This window comes from Rattus norvegicus, chromosome 2 (assembly GCF_021556685.1).
Source record: "Rattus norvegicus strain SHRSP/BbbUtx chromosome 2, alternate assembly SHRSP_T2T, whole genome shotgun sequence".
NCBI classification, from domain to species: domain Eukaryota; kingdom Metazoa; phylum Chordata; class Mammalia; order Rodentia; family Muridae; genus Rattus; species Rattus norvegicus.
Window position 1 is genome coordinate 135,633,608 of NC_141535.1, and position 20,478 is coordinate 135,654,085.

Consider the following 20,478-nt stretch of genomic DNA (forward strand, 5'->3'; position numbering starts at 1 on the left):
GAAACAGGGATTTCAGGGTCCCCTCCTCTTTGTCCATCAGCACGCTTTAGCCCATGGTAGGGACACTCGCCTGGGAGGATTTATTCATGCCCTTCTGAACTTCTAACAGAGCCTCTCCTTTGAGTAACCATTTAAAAGAAGATTAAATTCAATTAGGCTGTATCTTTTCCTCGTGACAGGCTGACTTCAAAGAACACTTTATGTACTTTTCTACCCCATTGGCCTCCGAATGCTGGTGGGCAGACACAGGGCACCTTCACACTCGGGAAGAAAGGCTGGGGCTGTTTTTCCACTCACTTACCCTCTGTATTTTAAGAATGGCTGGCACCTGACAGGATACCCAGCAGCACTACAGCGCTGCTCAGAGACCAGCTAAGCTTGTGACCATTTGGAAATGAAACCAGAGCCCTGCACCCAGCCCACGCGCCCGCCCTTGCTTTAGGGCCTAGAGTCGCCTTGGGCGCTATGATCTCTATAAAGCTTAGCGGGCCCTGGGTTTTTCTTTGATTTCTGAGTTTACCGGTAATAAATTGAGAACACGGAGTACTAACCTGCATATGGAAATTTTGTTTTAATCTGAAACTGGGGAATGGTTTAATTAATGATCATGTGAGTCCAATTGGCTCTTTGGTTAAATTACATTTTTATTGAGAATTCCATATATTTTGATCAACTCTATCCCTAATCCCGCTCCTCCAACCCTTCGCCCCCCCCCCATCCCACCCACCATTTTTCTCCCAACTTTGCACGCTTTGTTTTTAATCACACTGGGTCCACTTAGTGCTGCCTGGATGTGCGTGGGTGTAGAGCATGCTGCTGGAGCCGGGACAACCCCTCTAGGATCACATTCCTGAAGATAACTGATTCAGGCGCTGCCAGGCGCCAGCAACTGCCAACCGCTCTTCAGCGGGGAGTGGGCTTCATGAGGCCTCCCCGGGAGTCCATGCTGGGATTCTAACTGATTTGATCTTGTGCCAGTCTTAAGCATGTATTCACTGCCACTGTGAGTCCCTGTATACAAGGACCACGTCACGCCCTGTGAATGTTGTTTGCTGTAGATGTCGACTACCCTGGAGCATATTGACTCCTTCTGTGGTGATCTCTGAGAAGGGGGCTGTGGATAGGACATAGAGGAGTGACAGAGATACCTACATGTGAGCACTCCACACTCTCCTGTTCTCTGCAAGTTGGCCAGTTGTGGGATCTCTGTTAAGATGTTTTACAAAAATGGGGGGGGGGGTAAGAAATTAGGAAGAGTTACCTACCATGTTTATTTAACAAAATAATAGTAATAGACGGTCCGTACATTTATTAATAACACTGCATACAATACTTACTAAGAATTTCACGTCTTCAAAAACAAAGTCAGTATGTGGAAGGAAGAACAGCGCTGAGTAATTAGATCCTGAAGGAAACCATCAGATTACGATTTAATCCTTTTCTTTTTATTCATGAACTGTTTGTGAGAAGGAAAAGAAATATGACAAGGAGAAGCAGACATCTAAGAAGAAAGAAATAAATAAATAAAAGGAAAACGCCGGCATTTGCAGCCGGCAGCTTGGAACTAAAGACCGATTCCTCTCACAGAGACAAAAAGTGCACCTGCTTCTCAACACCTCCTTCCTATTAGCTGCTGGGACACACGGGCCATTGTGGGTTTTATCTTTCCATAATTGCGTTGCTGCTTCAGCCAGGACGCGGTGGCATTCGGCCAAGGTTTCCCTGCACGGTTGCATTTTCTACAAAGATAAAGAAGGGAGAAGAAGAGTGTTTAAAGCAACCCCTTCCTTCATGCTGGTGTATTAGCAAAGGTGGTAGGGAGAACTGCGCTCCTGGCGATCCAGTGGGCTGCCCACTGTTCGCCACTTCCCTGACTTCTGCACTCAAAGGACAGGAGAGAAGCAAAGGGTTGCTAGTGATTCTTCAGCCTTTGTTTCTTCGTTAGCGTGAGAGTGCCGGGTACTCCAGTTTGTTCGTTTCATTTTTCAGTGGTTTGATGGTGCGCAGTCACCTAACAAAAGAAACAACCAGAGGCTGAAGGAATCAAAGAAAGGAAGGGCCGGCTGGCCTGGCCTTTCTCTTTGGCTGGAAACTGCTTGGAGTTAATTGCTCACATAAGAAGAATAACTGCCGGTGCTGTAATTGAATTTTTATGGAAATAAACAGGTGGCAGATTTACTATAGCTGTGGGATGGGTGGGGGGGTGAGGCGCTGTAGCCACATTAACCTGTTTAATTTAATAGCCTGGATACTCATACAGGGGGGAGAGCAATGCAGCTCATGGAGTCAGTTGGATGCCAAATGTAAATAACTACAGTTACCCAAGCATGCCCATGTGGTTGAGCAAGAAAGGGCACTGGGCCAGCTTTGACTTAATTTCTGAGCTTATTAATTAAGCTACCAGAAGTTTGAAAACTCTTAACTCATGAAGAACCCCCCAGAAAAAATCAAGAGAAAGGAACATGAAAAAAGAGAAAAATAGGATGACAGTTGACAAAGGCTATGCTGACACGGATAGCCCAACCCAAGTTCTTGCTTTGTGGGGACCTACATTACTGAAGGAGACTACGCTGGGAGATGAGTGAAAAACTAGCTCTGCGCTATGCTGCCCCCAAGTGGTCTAGTTTGGAAAATGCACATTTTTATTCTGAGGGGAAAATAATGGGTCTGTCTGCTAAGGTACAAACATTTCTGACTTATTTATGTACTTGATGTGTACTTTTAAGCTAATCAATAAAAAGCGGTTGTATTTAAACTTTTTGAAGACATTCTTTCAACAAGAAACCAACAGGTTAAACTCTGTACCCTTATTTTATTCTTTTTTTTTTTCTTTAAAAATGAAAGTGTATTTTGAAGAAAATGAAATCTCTTATGAAGCAGGACCAGTTACCACGGGATATATCAGGAGAAGGAATCCACCATCACCTTCCCTAGGATCCTGGTGGAGGATATTCCCAGATGAGGCCGTTAGCAAAGCAATTTTCCTGTACTGAAGACTCCACATAGAAAAGTAGACTTGAGGCTGAAGTGTAGGTTGTTGACTTGAAAAACAAGAAATAATTTGCATGTTATTTGGATCACCTGGTTGAATGCCTGATATTTTGGGAGGCAGGGGATTCATCCAAGCACAATTGAAATTGGGTTGTTTGGAGATTTGTGGGATGATCGTTTGTTTTGCCCTGATTACTGTAAATCAAATTATTAAAAAATGAAAACTCCTGAACTGTGCTCTTCTCTAATGGTCTCATTTTGTCTTTAAGGCCATCATGTTCTGTGCATATTTGCTAAGTATATCTTTCCGGAAGAACATTGGCTTACACACTGCAGCAGGCTGATCTATCAGCTGCCTTTGCTCTGCGTCAAGGATTGATTTATATGTGGAGAATCCAGTAGCTTATCAATGTACCTAATAAACCTGTTCATGTTCTAGCAACTCCTCATTCATTTCATTAAACATTCCCACCCTTCACTCTTCCATGAAACCTCACTCAACATCCTCACAAAAACTTTCACATTCCTTAAATATGGGGCCAAGATCATTGGTTCCTAGTTTCTATTTAATAGATGACAGATAGATAGATAGATAGATAGATAGATAGATAGATAGATAGACAGACAGCCAGACAGATAGATAATAGATAGGTAGATAGATGATAGGTAGATAGATGATAGATTGGTAGATAGATAGATAGATAGATAGATGATAGATAGATGGATAGATAGATAGATAGATAGATAGATAGATAGATAGATAGATAGATGATAGATAGGTAGATAGATAGATAGATATGGATAGATGATGATAGATAAGTACATACCTGATAGATGATAGATTAAAAGAGAGATGATATATGCATTATAGGTAGATGATAGAAAATAGATAAGTAGATGGGTAGATGCATGACAGATGTTACAGTATGTAGCTAGATAATAGATGATAAATTATAGATGGTATATCAACATAGATTATAGATAGATGATAGATAGATCTTGGTGTGCAAGTTAAAAATGCAAGCATACTGCTTTACTTTTTCTATCGCTTCTTGCCAACAATTATCAATCAATCTGTCACCACCAGATAATCTGTAGCACATTCACACACACCCTCCTATGTATACCACAGCCCTCCCTGTTCCTGAACCCACACAATGAACTCTTACTTGGAAGACTGCCACATTTGTTATCTTATCTTGCCACTCTCCTTTCATGCTCCTACTGCATCCAGTGAAACCTTTGAATATCCTCCTTGCTTGCTTCAAACCATGAACTTGACTCTCATTGTTCTAAAGATAAGGCAGCTGTCACATGAACCTTGATCTTGGTTGATAATGAGTATGAGTTTGTAGAATGGACACCTGGAGACCTGCCTTATGACTGTTCAGTATTTCTACATGCTCCAAATTTCTTCGTACTCTTTTAAAACCCAATGCCTGATTGTTTACTGTAGAGCAGGGAGTGAAATCCAGGGATTTACCTATGCTAGGCAAGTGTTTTTCCCCCAGAGCTCAACCCCAACGCTAAAAGCCTGAAAGCCCTCTACATGTTTGCAATGGGAAAATGAGCCGACTCAGCAACTCAGAATCCTGTGAGCTCAAAGCAACGGCTTTCGTATCCGATGCACCTATAGGTGTGATTTGCTTTGGATTCGGGCCTTTAGAATGTAGAAATAGTTCCCATTATAACAACCTGCTCCATGGCCCAGGGACCCAGATGGCAACTCCACCAATTGCTTAAGAGAATCATTCCACTCATAAAAGCAGAAAAAAATTGCAGCACTCAACTATCTAGAGACCAATGACGATCAAAATTTAATTTATAACCTAAAGTACAATTTGTTATTCTGATCAGTAAAGACAGTAGCCTTTCTCAGGGCTGCTAGAGTCAGTGTAGCTCAGAGTCAGGCTTTAACAGTATCCCAAATCTCGGATCATCTCCCTTCCCTGGGTCATGTTTGCTGTGCATACTTTCATGATCTAGAGTCTTTCAGTTCCTTTGCATTTGGTTAGCATCCTGTTGTATTCTGTTCACACAGAGACCAGCACTTTCATGAGATGTCTGAGTAGCCAGATCTAGGACATATTTTAGGTACATGACCTGAAATGTAAGAAGTCTATTTTGGTCACAAAGTCAAAACAATAACATTTGGTACTTGAACATGTTTATGTGAATGTTGACCCCTAAAAGCACATTACCCTTAGGATGTGATATCTCTCTGTATGACGCTTGCCTGATCACTCGTATAAAGGAGCAGCAGCTCACTCCACAAGGACAGCATGTCACATCCATTGGGCATAAATCAGAGCAAAGAATAGGCTGACCACATTAAAGACTGTTTATCTGCAATGAGAGGAAATAGCCAGAGATCCCTTGCTGAAGGCAGGGAGGAAGATTGACTGCACACACAGTGCTCTTACTGCTAAGTCCATCATCAAAGACTTCTTCCTATGGGTGTAACTCATATCCAAAAATTGACTGCGAGAGCTCGACCCCCTATCCTAGTGAACTGGGTAAGACCTATGCTACCTACAGGTGAAGCATTTTCTATAATGCACTTCAGAAAGGACTGTTTACTGTCACCTCCTTCAGTGAAGGAACTAATGATGACCAAAAAAATATTCCTGAATTTCAGAGCTTTAGGAAGGGCTTGCCCTGCGGTTGGTTCCGATGACTATAGCAATTATATTTCTTGCCTGTAGGTGGCGCCAATCGGCTGCTGCTACCCTGGAATGGTCCATCCTGAATGCCATGACAGAACTTCAACAGAAACATCTACCACCAGGGTCAAAAGAGGGGCTCAAGACTTGATCAACACTGTGTTCCTCTCTTGACCTTGGTTAAAGACATCCTCCAGACTCTTGGAACCAAATTAAGGGGTAGCAGTTTGGATGCTATTTTGCCTCAGAAGATGTCCTTCTCTAACGAACTGCATAGTTTGAAGAACTGCTAGCATCTCAGCTTTCTGATCCACAGCTGCCATTAAATCTAGCCTCTAGTCAGGAACTAAGCCACCATGTCTGACACCTCCTGCAACTCTGGCTAAAACTTCCATTGTGAAATCTCAGAAAAAATAACTCCCTTGTAAAGTTTGACACTGAGACATGCCCAAGGTCAATCGTGCTTAGAAATCACTATTATTCTTACACATAGCTCCCACTTTTGTTATAAATGAAAAGGATTTCTCCAGCTAGCTTTTACAATGCTATTGACTCTCTTCTGACAGGCTGGGATCTGCCCACTAGTTAAAAGCCTGAAGGTGATGGGATAGACTAAGAACAGATTCAAGATAAACTGATTTTCCCTTACACGGTTGGCCTATACATTAATTTCTTTACCCATCACTGAGATAAAACACTCAATTAGGAAATAAGGAGTAAGGATTTATTTCAGCCAGGTATCTAAGGAGATACAGTTCACATAAGGGAAACATGCTGATGGGTGGCTATGTGGTAGCCAACATGTAAGTCTGAGAATTGTTAAGTCTTCTACTCTTAACAGGAAGCTGAGAAAGAGAGAGACAGTGAGGGAGGGAGGGGAGAAGGAAGGGAGGAAGAGAGAGAGAGAGAGAGAGAGAGAGAGAGAGAGAGAGAGAGAGAGAGAAACTGAGTACAATACCTAAGAGTGATCATGCACCAACCTCTTCTGTGGGTAGGTGCTACTTCCGGATCTTTCAAAGGTCTTGAAAAGCAACAAAAGCAGCAGGAGCCCAAGGGTTCAAACTCTTTAACATTTAAACCAGAGCTCCCGAAGAAGAAGCAGGAGCATAGTCTTCCAGTCAGAAAATGTACCAGTCAAGAAAAGGGAGGGCATATTCTGATGTTCCCACGCATAGATAAAACTTACAAATATTTTATAGCCCACTGCTCAGCAAGGGAGGACAGGTGACCTCGGATTTGAAACAGTTGAAATCCCTCTGTCATGAGTAGTAGTTGATGTGACATCATTGAATGAAAATGAAAAAGAAAAATGCAGTTGGCCTCTTGGAGCCATGCAACCTGGCACAGCAATGGGGAGATGGGCCATGTGCGCAAGGCATTCTCCGTTTCCAAAATCTCTCACAGGATCTGATTCTGATATTCAGAATTACTCACATTTGTATTCATTGTCACATTTGTGATAGAGCACCAGCAGGACACAGATTAATTTCACAACATTGATATTAATTTCTGTGAAAGGCTTTTTTTAACTATGTAGAAATGTACAGACGCTGAGAACGTGAGGATACCTAAGGCCGATAGCATTCTAGAAGTTTTGACTTTGGTAGCACTGAAGAATTTTGAAACAATAAACTTAATTACTCACTTTCCAGTTGTTTATTGCTCTCAGAATATCCCTCTGAAGCCCTATAAATCTTTAACCTGGTAATGAGAGTGGTGACTTGGTCTTCCCAAATGCCTTGCCTCAAATACTTATTTTATTCAAAGGGTCTTTTATTTCAGAGACCACAGACAGACCTTTTTCAATCTTCCCTTTCCACAGTACATGCATGGGTTCCCAGAGAATAACGAAGGGTCACTGTGCCTCTTCCGAGTTTAAAATCACTCTCTCACACTCAAGTCCCAGACCATTTCTCCTAAGGTTTCGATATTTAAATGCACAACTCACATATCAGTTTTACCAATGAGTGTCGAACTCAAGGGACTTTAGGCAAAACATGGTACGATGAAGAAAGAGAAGTGGGTGAATCGCAGCTGTAGAGTTACTACTTAGCTCACAGAATTATGTAGACTTTAGAAAGAGGTAGATAAAAACTAAGATAGATCCGACAGCAGGAAGTGCTGTATTTGGAACACTATAAATTCTACAGCGAGTCCCATCAACCTGCTTCCAGCTATCTTCTGCTGTGGATTCTGCTGTGTCTCTCTGAATAATTTCTTTCCTAGCCCCAGATGAAACCACCTCACTGCCAAGGCAAGACTATGTGCCTGTAACCTCCCTGTCTGAGTGGAGAGAAGGAGTGCATCGGATCTGGTCATGCTTATACATGATGCCCTACCTCCTGCCAAGACCTGAATACCCAGGGTGGGAAAGGCAGTTGGATGCCAAATGGTTTAACGCCATCACAATTGCAGTCAACGGACAGGAGCTGGATGCTTTCAGCGGAAATTTTTAGACTGGCCAAGAAGAAAGTGAGACTGTCATAAAGAGAGGATTAAATTAAGTGGGGAAAAAATAGCCAGAAACATAGATTAATCTTTGAAGGAATTTTATATCCATAGAAGCATTAGTAGTTTGAAAGAATATGCAGGTTTGGAAGTAAGTCTCTCTTTTCCATTGTAACAACTAAACAGAAGTCAATGAGAGAGGGGGGAAAGTTCAACACTGTGGTCATTCAGGAGATAAACTAATGTAGGAATGCATGTAGATGAAATTAAGAACAATGTATGTAGATTAACCTATGCAAAAGAGAATCTCCCTTTAGCATAGGACAAAATGGGAAACAATAAAACAAGGAGAGACAGCATTGCTCATTAAAGGAAAGGAAGCCAGGTTCGGGATCTCACCACCCTAATAGGCTGCACAGCGGTGCCCAAAGTTCAAAGAATGAAGCAGAATTTTGAAAAGAAAAGAAAAGGAGAAAGGAAGGGAGGAAGGAAGACAGGGAACCTGGATGACTGGAACACATTAAGAACCGCTACTATAAAAAGTGATGATGAACTAGGCATGAATAAAAGATCTAGTGGAATGAAGAACCACTTCCTAGCTTCCTGCCTAAAAGCTGTGTAATAATAGTCACCGACTTTGGGCTGATAGATTTTTCCATTAGGAAAACAGCATTCTCACCACCCAGCTATCCAGACTCCAGTAATCACCCTTTTCAATGTGATCATACACATAGCATATGCAGGGGTATTGTAGCCACACTTTCAGACACCTAAGACAGACAGACAGACACACACACACACACACACACACACACACACACACACACACACACACACTAGTTACCATAGTGAGGCACTTTTGACAGGTGCTAAATGAGTACCAAATGCTAGCTGCCTACTGCAGCCCTATCTGTGGTTTTTGTGGTGTCTCCCATGCTTATTCATGGAACCAGAATTTAACCACCCATTAAGAGAGCAGCGTGGGCCTCGGATTCACCTTGGTCTTCTGAGGTTTATCCCTTTCGCTGAGATTCTCCCAGATGCATTTTGGTAATGACACTGTATCAAGCTTCTGAGATCAACAGTCTGAGCTCAATCTGCTATAGGAATCTTTCCAGAAGAAAGGGATGTTTCATCAGGCAGAGCCATTCATCCTAGCCTGCACTCTTCTGCTTCTGATCTTCCACTGTTAAAAGCATAACACCCTGGAGGAAGATTGTGCTATATTTCACGAGTGCTCTGTGCCGCCACCAAGGGACACTTCCATTTGTTATTTGCTCGCAGCTTTGCCTACTGATAAAACAGGAAGGACAGCTTGCTGATGGGCTCTTTGAAGCAAATAGATCCACTCTTTCCTGCAATTAATGTTTGTAAATTATTTCTACAGTAGTCAGCAGGTATAGTACCACCATTTCAAGATTGGTTTCAATAAATCAAGAGCCTGCATTCCTTCTGAGAGGACCTCCATTACAATGCGGCTCATGGCTAGTGGCGTGCTTTACCCGTGATGAAAATTGCTGTGTGTAATCGAATACTCTCATTAATTCTGTCAATTATCATTCCCTCGTGGGAAGATCTGAAGTTTGTGCATTGAGTTGTTGAAGTATCCTTTTATGTGTAGTATGTGCTGCTCACAGAATCTGGTATTTAGGGCCCTTCAACATTTCACAGTAAGTTAATAGCCCTTTGGCTGTTAGAGAGGGGAATGGCTCACGACAGCAAAGCTGGATGATGATGGGAGCAATTTGGTATTTTTCCCAGGATTACTCCGTTGTTTAGATGATAAATCATTCTGAGTAGAGAAATAATTATATATTTTACAGACTCTGTACTGTTTTGGGAATTTTTTCTTTAGACCTGTAACATAAATCTCCCTTTCGAAGTTGAAAAATTCTTTTACTTTAACTTCCTATTTTTATTTTATTCACTCAAAACTCTGGTTAAATTTGACCCTAGATGGTGGTGGTGGTGGTGGTGGTGGTGGAGGTGGTAACTGATTATTTCCATATGTTCTATAATGATCTATTTTCCAGGAAAAGAAAATGACCATATAACTGATATTAAGAGCGCCACTTTCAAAATATTTGACAAGGGATTTTAACTTTCCAAGCCATATCTCTCCTTTCAAAACAGAAGCATGGGGGAAAGAATGATGGTTTCCAAAGGTGACCCAGATAGGGAGAGGCCATGGGAAGCAGGACCAGAGATATTGGAAGACAATTCAAAACCTAAGGTGGCAATAATTTCTTCATCTGGATCTGAGGTCAAGTGAGAACTTGAACTCTTATCATGAGAAAAGATGAAGGGGAGATATCAAGACATCTAGTGGCAAAAGTATGTCTGAGTCTCACCTAAAGCAACTCAGCGCATATTGGTGGCATGACGGGCAAAGAATTACAGGAGTGTGTGCAAAGGAATTCAGCGCAAAGCTCCCACATCATATGAAAAGGACCTTCCTCTGGACAATTTTAGGAAAATGTAAGCCATGTAGTACTGTGCACTCTATGACCATAAACTGTGTCTCCTAATAGTCATTTCCTTTGGCGCTGTGTTCACAGTGCTACGACAGTAAGTAGAAAGCACACCAGGCATTAAACACTAAGCGAAGTGCAAGGCCCTGGGTTCGGTCCCCAGCTCCGGAAAAAAAAAAAACACTAAGCGAGTTGCCCTGGATATCACACATGAATGGTGAAGATTTTTGGAGTTTGTCACTGTTTATAAGTCAGCTATCTTTCAGGAAGAGGTAAGGCAACAATCTCCTTCTGAGAAGAACATATACTTTACTAAGAACTAAAAAAGAATAAAATAAGGAGAAAGACTTTAATTAGCATTGAATTAATCTCCTTTTTCTAACTTTCAAGCATCTCACTGTCTGGTACCTGTGGAAGTGTCCTGAGGAACACAGATGACTTAAATAGAGAAAGAACTGTAAACCAACAGACCAGCCATAAAGACACAAAGTGCAATGAGATTCTGTTCTGAATGCTTTCTTAAGGAGTCAAAAATAAATAATTACCAACAAAACGATTGAGTTATGAGGAGCAGCAAGACCAGTACACAGGTGCTTGTGAAGAATAAGAACAGGAAAATCTTTTTGCTATAGAACATAAGCACCTTCCTTTAAACAAGTAAATGAGGAATTATTGCAAATTTGACAAAGCTTTATAGCCATTTGATTCTCCTCAAGCCATGGAAGACAGAAGCTTTTATAAATCCAGAGAATGGATGGAGGTATGTCTAGGTGTGCGAACAGGGGTCGAACACCAAGTGTGGGGCCAAAGTCTCCTATAAAATTGACTTCAGCAAGAGACTACAAACTGCTTTCAGAATTTCCAGGAACATCCGCTGGGATATGACTCGGTAGGCAACGTACTTGCCATGGAAGTATAAGGACTCACTTATATCTTCTTCAGCTATGCAGAAAGGTCTAGTGGAGTGGTGTATGTCAATGATCCCAGCACTGAGAAGGCTCCCAGACACCTCTGGCCAGCCTGTTAGGCCAAATCAGAGAGCTCAGGGTTCAGTGAGGGACTCTAAGTCAAAAAATGACAGTGGGGAGCTAAAGATGAACACCCATGACGTCAACCTTGCTTCTTAACACGTGTGCATACACAAGCATGCACATGTACCCCCTATATACACATGCATACACCATACATGTACAGTAAATGAATAGATAAGTGAATGAAAAAGTCAACAAGATGAAGAAGTAACTGGCTGAGTTGGCCTCCACATACATGCATGCTCGCCTTCACACACGTGAACACATACACTAATGAAAATGAGAATAGATCTGAGAAAATACACACACATGGAAGGAGGAGGAGGAGAAGGAGGACAGGGGGAGGGGAGGGGGAGGGGGAGAAGAGGAAAGAAGAGAATGAAGATACAGGTCATTCTTCCAGTCTTTACAAAAGCAGGTGCTAACATCTACTGTGTGCATTGCATGCCACCCTCCACAGGGCCTATTCATGACGACCTTCCCTAGCATGAGCCATGTAATACAGCGTAGAAACTGATGATTCATATAAGCAGTAAGTGGGCCAAAGCTCACCACTGCCTTTGTCTCCATAGCCAGTTACTCTGATTGCTACTACGTTTAATGAGTCAACTTGAGGGAGAAAAACACATTCTTTTTTCTTTGAAGAAATTTAGTGCCTGTTTATGGGGAACTAAAACAATCAAAGACTCTACTGTGTTATTTTCTGATGAAATTTGGTGTTTATGGAGGACGAGGAATACATAATTACCAGCTACTAATTACAGGGACTTTTCTTTTGACAGGGAATTTAAAAGAGTTCCTAGCACTTTATTTTGGAATTTTCAGTTTTCTAATGAAGACAGGAAAGTGGGCAGCACAAGCTCGTACACAAAGAAACCAAGTTCTTCACTGAAGGAACCAGCACGCTCTGTAACTGACAAGGGGAGGGGATCCGTTATACTTAAAACTACCTCTATTTTATATAGGCGTTTTTATTCATTGTAACCTTCCCAACAAGTGATTTGCTCAATGATACCTTTGTTTTAAGTGTTGGAAAATACAATTTTCAGAGTCAACTTTGTAAGCCTTTTCACATTCCCAGCATCAGACATATAATCTTTTATCTGATAACATAGATTCTGCTTCCTTCCCTTGTCTTATGAAAATTAGCATTCTTTACTTAAAATTACTATTTCTTATTCAAAATATTTGATGCCTCCTCACTTCATTGATAGATCCATTCAATTAAGTTGAAACATTGTGTGTGTGTGTGTGTGTGTGTGTGTGTGTGTGCTTAGAACCACCTGTTTGAATACAGAATGGGCAGAGTAAGATGGTTCCGTGAGTAAAATCTCTATGACACTCATATTTTTGTACTTGCATTCACAAATAGAGAGAAAACATGCTTGAGAGAGAGGGGTAGAGAGAGAGAGAGCACAATGGTAATAGGACGAAACCTTTAAATTAAATACAGACATAAAAATTTGCATGATGTGGGGGAGGGATCTGCATCCTAATGTTATACATACACTGCTTGAGTGAAAAAGCCAATTCACTAACCGACTAGCCCACTAACCCACTAACCCACTAACCCACTAACCCACTAACCCACTAACCCACTAACCCACTAGCCCACTCTTGCTTTGTTTGTACACAAAGCTTCATCTTACCACCACAAATATATTTAGGAAGAAAAGCTGCCTGCACAGTTCAGATGACATATCCCATCTCAGTTGAAACATTTAGGTTCATGAATGGCACTCTTGCCTAGCTGGATACTAGTCCAATCAGTACAGTAACCTTGGATCTGTCTGTTAGTCACTCCTGTTGTAGCTGTTTGCAATTCAAATAATCACAATGCTTCTCCATTTCACGAGGCCATAACTTCATGATCAGAACTTCACAATTCAGATAACCTCCAAACGTAAAATTAACTTCATTTTTTATTGTTGAGAGTAAAATTATTATCCTTTAAGAATTCTTTTTAAATTATAAAAATGTTTAAAATCCTGGCTAGTGGAGTGGCATGCTGACCAAAGAACAGTGAAAATAAAGACACAATTTCTCCCTCAAAACACTTACACTAAACCGTGATGTGTAGTATAAGTAAGTCCCCAGTAGGACATCACAGTATTTTTTTTTAATCTTTATTAACTTGAGTATTTATTATTTACATTTTGATTGTTATTCCCCTTCCCGGTTTCCAGGCCAACATCCCCGTAACCCCTCCCCCTCCCCTTCTATTTGGGTTTCCCCTCCCCATCGCCCCCCATTACCACCCTCCCCCCAACAATCACATTCACTGGGGGTTCAGTCTTGGCAGGACCAAGGGCTTCCCCTTCCACTGGTGCTCTTACTAGGCTATTCATTGCTACCTATGAGGTCAGAGTCCAGGGTCAGTCCATGTATAGTCTTTGGGTAGTGGCTTAGTCCCTGGAAGCTCTGGTTGGTTGGCATTGTTGTTCACATGGGGTCTCAAGCCCCTTCAAGCTCTTCCAGTCCTTTCTCTGATTCCTTCAACGGGGGTCCCATTCTCAGTTCAGTGGATTGCTGCTGGCATTCGCCTATGTATTTGCTGTATTCTGGGTGTGTATCCGGTTCCTATAAGTATTGTTTCCTCTTGATTTAGAAAGAATGTTGGCAATCCTGACTAAAGCTAGTTTATAAAATGATGACAGGTATTACACATCTGCTGTGTATGTTTTACTGTGATAGAAATTATTACTGTGTTTGCAAAAGGTGTCATGGTGTAGACACTGTTTTTAAAGGCTACATGAGCTTTAGTTTATGCCTGTATAGGAGACACTGACCAATATATTTTCAAGGTATGTGACCCTACGCTCAGAGAGATGAGTAACTTCTTCTTGGTAAATGATAAAAGCCAAAATTTAAGCTCAAATCTAAGTTTTTCTTCTTACTGACTCTTTTTTTAAAAAATGTATTTTGTTTAAATTATATGAGCATGAGAATTCATATGTGTGTGAAAGTGCACACATGTGAGTGCAGGCCCTGAAGAGTTCAAAAGAGTTCAGTTAACCAGAGTTAAGGGAAGTTGTAAGCCACCACACACAGGTGCTGACAACCAAACCCAGGTCTTCTGCAGAACTATACTCTCTTAACTGTTGAGCCATCTCTCTCTGAAACTATTAATTTTATTAGCTTTAACTATTACTTAAAAAATTAGTTCATAAGAGTGGACTTGCATTAATTATTGAGTGTGACAATAGCTATCAGTTAAAAGAAATTAAGTAAACTATGTGTAAGCTTGAGATTAAACTCTGAATCCTGCTTCTTATTTCAAAAAATGATGGACTATTTTTCTGCTTCTCAATTCTCACCGGAATGGCAGATGATACATGGAGAATCTACAGTCTAGTCCCAGATGGCCAGGGGGACAAAAGCTGCTTTCATGTAGTTTCTAAGCAGAAGCTGAAAGGCCAAAAATCACTGGAGAAATTTGCTCGGGTGAGATTTTTTTTCAGTTCAATTTTATTCTCCCTCGAGGTTCAAACAAACTTCAGATAATCATCTTGAACTTGGTGACGAACCAAACTCCCGATTCAGACTGTGGCTTCTCAGAGGGTCAGCCCTTCCATTTAGAATAAGGCACAGCTTAAAGTGGCGAGCCAAATGGGGTCAAATGTGCAATACTTGGTGAAAGCCTCAGCTGTCGTATTGAAACAATGTTGACAAGATGGCAGGCTTTAAGATAAATCCCTGTGGAGACTATTGATATCATTCTTGCCTTCCCTTCTGTTTCCTAGCCAGCTGCTGCTTTCTACAGCACTGCCAATCATACTCAATGCTTGCTGGAAACAAGCAAGGATTGTGCAGCCGGCGCCCATGCTGCTTCCAGCAACAGGAGCTAGCCCTGGGCACGTATAGAGGGTGATATTCTTGAATCCTCAGCACAAGACAGAGTGAGCTGACACACATCTACCCAAATAGTCAGAGGCAGTCACAGTTACCATGGTTCTCCCTCATCAACTCACTATCATTGAATAAAGTAAGATTTGGTCAGTGGGATTTGTCCTAAGCAAAGAATTTGAAAATATTGAGCAATTTTAGATGTGCAACATGGGCACATTTTTTCTGGAAATCAAGAATTCAGCTTATCAATTTCACATTATGAATTATCAAGAGTTGGGCTTAGAGAGATGGCTCACTTCATAAACCGCGTGTCAGGCAAGCGCAAAGACCTGAGTTCAATCCCCAGTACTGGTGTAAAAAGTTGGGTTGTGGGGATGCACACTTGTGATATCAGCACTACACTGGTAAACTGGGAAACTGAAGCAAAGATGAATTAGAACAAATCACAGAGCTCAACATTCCGGTTATTATTCAATAACATTGGGTGGAAAGGGTTAACTGCTAGTGAGGGGAGCCCATGGAGGCTGGGCCTGCCTCTGGCTGCTTTGGCAGATGTATGTAAGCAAACTTCATGCTGCAGAGTTGAGAAAGTAGGCTAGTTGGTAAGTTAAAATTAACCGGCCATTACAACGGATCAGAGGGCAAGGATACCTGGAACCAAGCCTGAAGATGTGAATTCAGTCCCTGGAACCCACATGATGGGTTCCATTATCCTCTGATCTCCACACATGCGCCAGAGCATGTGCGCCCACATACATACCCAAACATAAAATAAAGGAATAAAAATTTAAAAATAATCTTTGTAAATACCCAGTGAAGAGTCCCTATCTCAAAAAATTCAAACAATAAAACAAAACAAAAAAAAAAACAAATAACTAATAAGGTGGATGGACCTGAGACTACTACTCTGCCCCCCCCCCACACACACACACAGTGACAAGGGTTTAGAAACATATATCAGTTAATCCTTAGAAGTGACCTCATTTGGTGTGTACTTAGCTCAACACAATGCATGACTCCACTAAAGCTTTGATTGTCTTGTCACGGACAATTGATATTATCTGTCAACCTCTCTGAGTCAACTCACGCCCAGAACACTGAGTAAATAAATGGCCATCGTTCAACACGTATGTAAAGATAATTTCAAAAGAGATTAGCAGTCAAACTGATGGGCTAAGTAAGTAGCTAATCTCATCCAAGGAGAGTAGCATCATCCCATGCATTGAAGGTCCCCCAAAAGAACAAAAAGATGAAGGATGGTTGAATGGCCTCTCCATATGAATGATGAGCTAAGACGTGGATCAACAGCACCTGGTGTGTCTGCTGATATGGACTGGAACTAAAACTATCAGCTGTCGCTCTCTCTTGCCTTTCAACAATACCATAAACTTTTCTGGATCTCCAGTGTACAGATTGGTGTGGATGATCAAGTGAGTCTATTCCTTATATAAATTTCATTATACGTATTTGATACATGTGTAGGTTATTGGTTCTGCTTCCCTGGTGAACTCCATCTAATGCAATGATCCTTCAATGTACATAGGCATAATCAATGACACATTAAGATGTATCCATACTGTGAGGAAAATTAACTTTGAGCTACATTGCTACTGTTTCAAATTACTTCTTTCCCTGTAAATGTAATATGAGAGAGTAATAATGTCATAGGTTTAAATTGATGTTGAGATTGTTTCCAATATCTTGGCTTACATCGTGTTTGCTTTGAAATCTCCATAGCTTCTGGTTGTCGATGAATGGATTCTGGCTTGAGTCTCAACTATAATACTGAGGTGTATTGTACTTTTGGGTAAGAAATTCATTTTAAAAATTATTAATGCCATAGGCAGAAACATAGCAAGTGCGCTGATGAGAGTTCAAGTCCACAAGGTAGAGCAGGTTCCCTTCCTACAGCTGTCATAGGAGGTGTCATGTCCTGTGGTTGATGAGTAGCATCTAGCTTAGATCTAGGCTGTCCCTGGTACCCAGGTAAGGATAGAAGAGAAACTTCCCTGTGGGAGAAGAATTGTGCCACTGTAATATTAAAGACATGAGGAAAACTTAGCTGAGGTATAGTCATTGAAAGGGAGACAGCAACATTACAGGCAGTCTTCTGATGTCCAGGAATCTGGCAAACTGAAGTCTGGTTTTCTTGAGATGTGATTGTTTTGTTTCGTTCTGTTTTGTTTTACGGTGATTGTAAGAAGGAGGCTGCTACAGGTGGATGTGGCTTGAACAACATTCTCTGTTCCAGTCTGGATTCTAACAATCATCCCAAGTGTATTCTGATTGTAGGACTCTGAAGTTGACATGCATCTGAGTAAGATGGTGAAAACCTGATGCTATGGTTTGAAGGAAAGGCCCCCCAGATTCACATGTAAAGCTTGGTAACCCAAAGGAGCAGTATGAGGAGGGACTGTGAGCTTTTAAAGGGTGAGATGTAATAGATGATGTTGGCTGCATGCTTTTGCAAAGTATTGTGGGAGCTTTTTTACTCTCCCTCTCCGTCTCCCTCTTCCTTTCCCCCTCCCCCTCCCTTTCCCCCCTTTCTCTCCTACTTTCTCTGAAGTAAATGCCAATTATAAAAACAAACAAACAACAAAAACAAAAAACTACCCCTGTAAGAGGTCTAAACAAAAGTGGATGCTTGGTCTTGACCTAGACCTTCAGAACTTTGAGCCTAAGTAAACTCTGCTTCTTATATTATCTATGTCAGCTACTTTATTATAGCTGAATTTGGCTAACACACCATTTAAATGGCTTTCATACAATATGAAGTTGAGGAACTACTACTACATACAAATTTTGTCTTTGAAAAAAATTTAAAATATTGTCTGTTGGAGTGGCATGATGAGTTTTGAAAAGAAGAAATATATTACCTACAACACTCAGAGAAGATGATTAACTATTTGTCTCTTGCAAACATTTATAAAACCAAGTGGTAATATTTGATCACACAATTTCCCAGAAGCATGCCCATCACATTACTGGAATTATTATTCAAGAGCCATTATTGAAAAACCCCGAGAAAAGCTTCCTAGAATAATCTCATCTTTAGGCTAGTCATCTCTGTACAACTCTTGCAATATTAAAGCTAATTAAAAGATTAGCACGTGAAGGGACCCTAAGACGATTTGATTCTGTTGTTGACTACACCGTGGCACTTTCTTCAGAGACCATCCCACGGGCTAGCAGAACAGACGCCCAGTCCTGCTCAGCCACCACTGTTCCTATTACGACTTTATCTGTTCTGTTTGTAGGCCTGGCTTCTCTCAGAGAACAGCATTGAACGAAAAGAAAAAATATCTGTGGTTCTTCTTCCTTATGGGCTAGTAAGCTAAAACTGGGAGGGGTCACCTGATTAGCTCACTGCTGCTTATCTAGTTCTAGCTTAGAGGCACAAAGTCCTCTTGCTCAGTGGGGCTAGAACAGATCACATGCTTTCACAAGAGTCCAAGTCTGCTTTACTCCGATCCTTTTGCCAGTATCACCCATGTCCGTCCAATGACCCTCCTCACAATTCCCAGATTAAATCATGGGTCCCTTTTGGAATCCTAGCCTCTCATGCCTAGATATAGAAAATTGTGGGACCAGCATAGAAAAACATGTGAAGAAACTGACTTCAGTAGGAGGGACAAGACATAGCTATGGTTACCATCATCATCATCATCATCGTCATCATCATCATCATCACAAGAATGATGACATCATCTGCATGTGTATTATTCATATTGTCAGTGGATTATTAGAATGTCCATGTTGAACTCATTGGATTCTAGCCTACAAGTATCTTAACATACTGACTATGTGCACATCAGGAGTGTGTCTGAGCTCTGTGCTTTGAGATACCCTGCTCTGCGACCACCCACCTGTTCCTGAGTATACACAATTTCTCTCACAGAGTAGATTAAAAAGTGTTGAAAGTTTGGTATTCCCCTTGTATCTAACAAAGAGACATGTGTATGGCAAACAATCTGAAAATCGCTGGCTAGTGAAGCTAGAAATAAAACTAACACCCTTAACCTCAGGGCCCAGAGGCAAGGAGCAGAGAGCAGAGAGACGACATCAACTGCAGATAACCACGGGAGATCTGCAGCCTTGCATGACCTCCCTGCTGTGCTAGCTGCTAATGATGAGATCTTCCTTCTGGAACTTTCTGTTCCCTTTGTTTTATGTATCATGGCTCTTTTCTTACCTCTTTGAACTTTCCTGCTAAGTGGCATTTTGTGGTTCTTCTGACCCCTCCCCCCAAAGATTTTCGTGAGTTTCCTACAATGTCTCATGCATTTCTTTCTTCCTCTCTGCATGAAATACTCCTCTCCTAGAATTCAGCTAAAATAAAACTTCCTGTTTAAAAGAATCCTGGTTGGAATTATTTGTTTCTTTCTTACATATATATATATATATATTTTAATTTTTATGTGAAAAGTTTCCTTTGCCCTATTTTTTAATGCAACCCAGTTTCCTCTCTCATCAACTAATTTTGTGTGTGTGCTCCCAAAGTTATTTATACATAAATAAGCAGAGGTAAGCATATTTTCCCTCTGCTTTAATGCAAATGATAGGGTATGATAAAGCATGTTCTATACATTGCTGTTTTCACCTAATTACACCTTTAAGAGAGGGGTGTTTCCATTTCATTTGCTGGCAGCCATGTAGTTCTCTTCTGAAGCATAATAGCATGTTATATTTAATCACTTTGTTACTAATGCAACTCAAATATTTTCTAAATTTTACTCTTATAAGCAATCATGAAATTAATAGCATTATACACATGCCACTTTGCAAATGTATAATAGTGTGCCTCCAGGATAAATTGAAGTTCTTCTTTGAGAAGTATGACATTTTGATAAATTTTCAATTGTTCTTCACACATGTTGTACTAATTTTTCAAGAATTGTTGTTCCCAAACCTGAGACTATATTAAGGTTCCAAAGCCAGTACTCAGAAAACGAGAGCAACGAGGTAGGAAATCTGTGTTACTCAAGAGTGAGCACCCTTGAGAAGACAAGAAACATATTCAACAAA

The 20,478-nt window shown here is 41.0% G+C and overlaps 1 protein-coding gene across 39 annotated transcripts in view; it reads right to left on the bottom strand.

Moving 5' to 3' along the window:
* Slc7a11 (solute carrier family 7 member 11) overlaps window positions 1–20,478 on the bottom strand; it is a 219,643-nt gene that overhangs the window by 81,925 nt on the left and 117,240 nt on the right. For 5 of the 39 annotated variants that reach the window (XM_087622516.1, XM_087622495.1, XM_087622453.1 and 2 more), the window contains 3 exons: window positions 2,926–3,041; window positions 1,603–2,011; window positions 1,424–1,456 (listed from right to left, as the gene is read on the bottom strand). The exons of 9 other annotated variants lie outside the window; for them this stretch is intronic. In XM_087622516.1, coding sequence (XP_087478642.1) covers window positions 2,968–3,041 — 74 coding nt within the window. In that variant the 3' untranslated portion in view covers window positions 1,424–1,456; window positions 1,603–2,011; window positions 2,926–2,967. Of the gene's footprint in view, window positions 1–1,423; window positions 2,012–2,793; window positions 3,042–4,964; window positions 5,095–5,192; window positions 5,338–20,478 lie in introns of those variants that run through there. 25 more of the 39 variants (XM_087622612.1, XM_087622514.1, XM_087622575.1 and 22 more) reach the window with 12 other exon arrangements.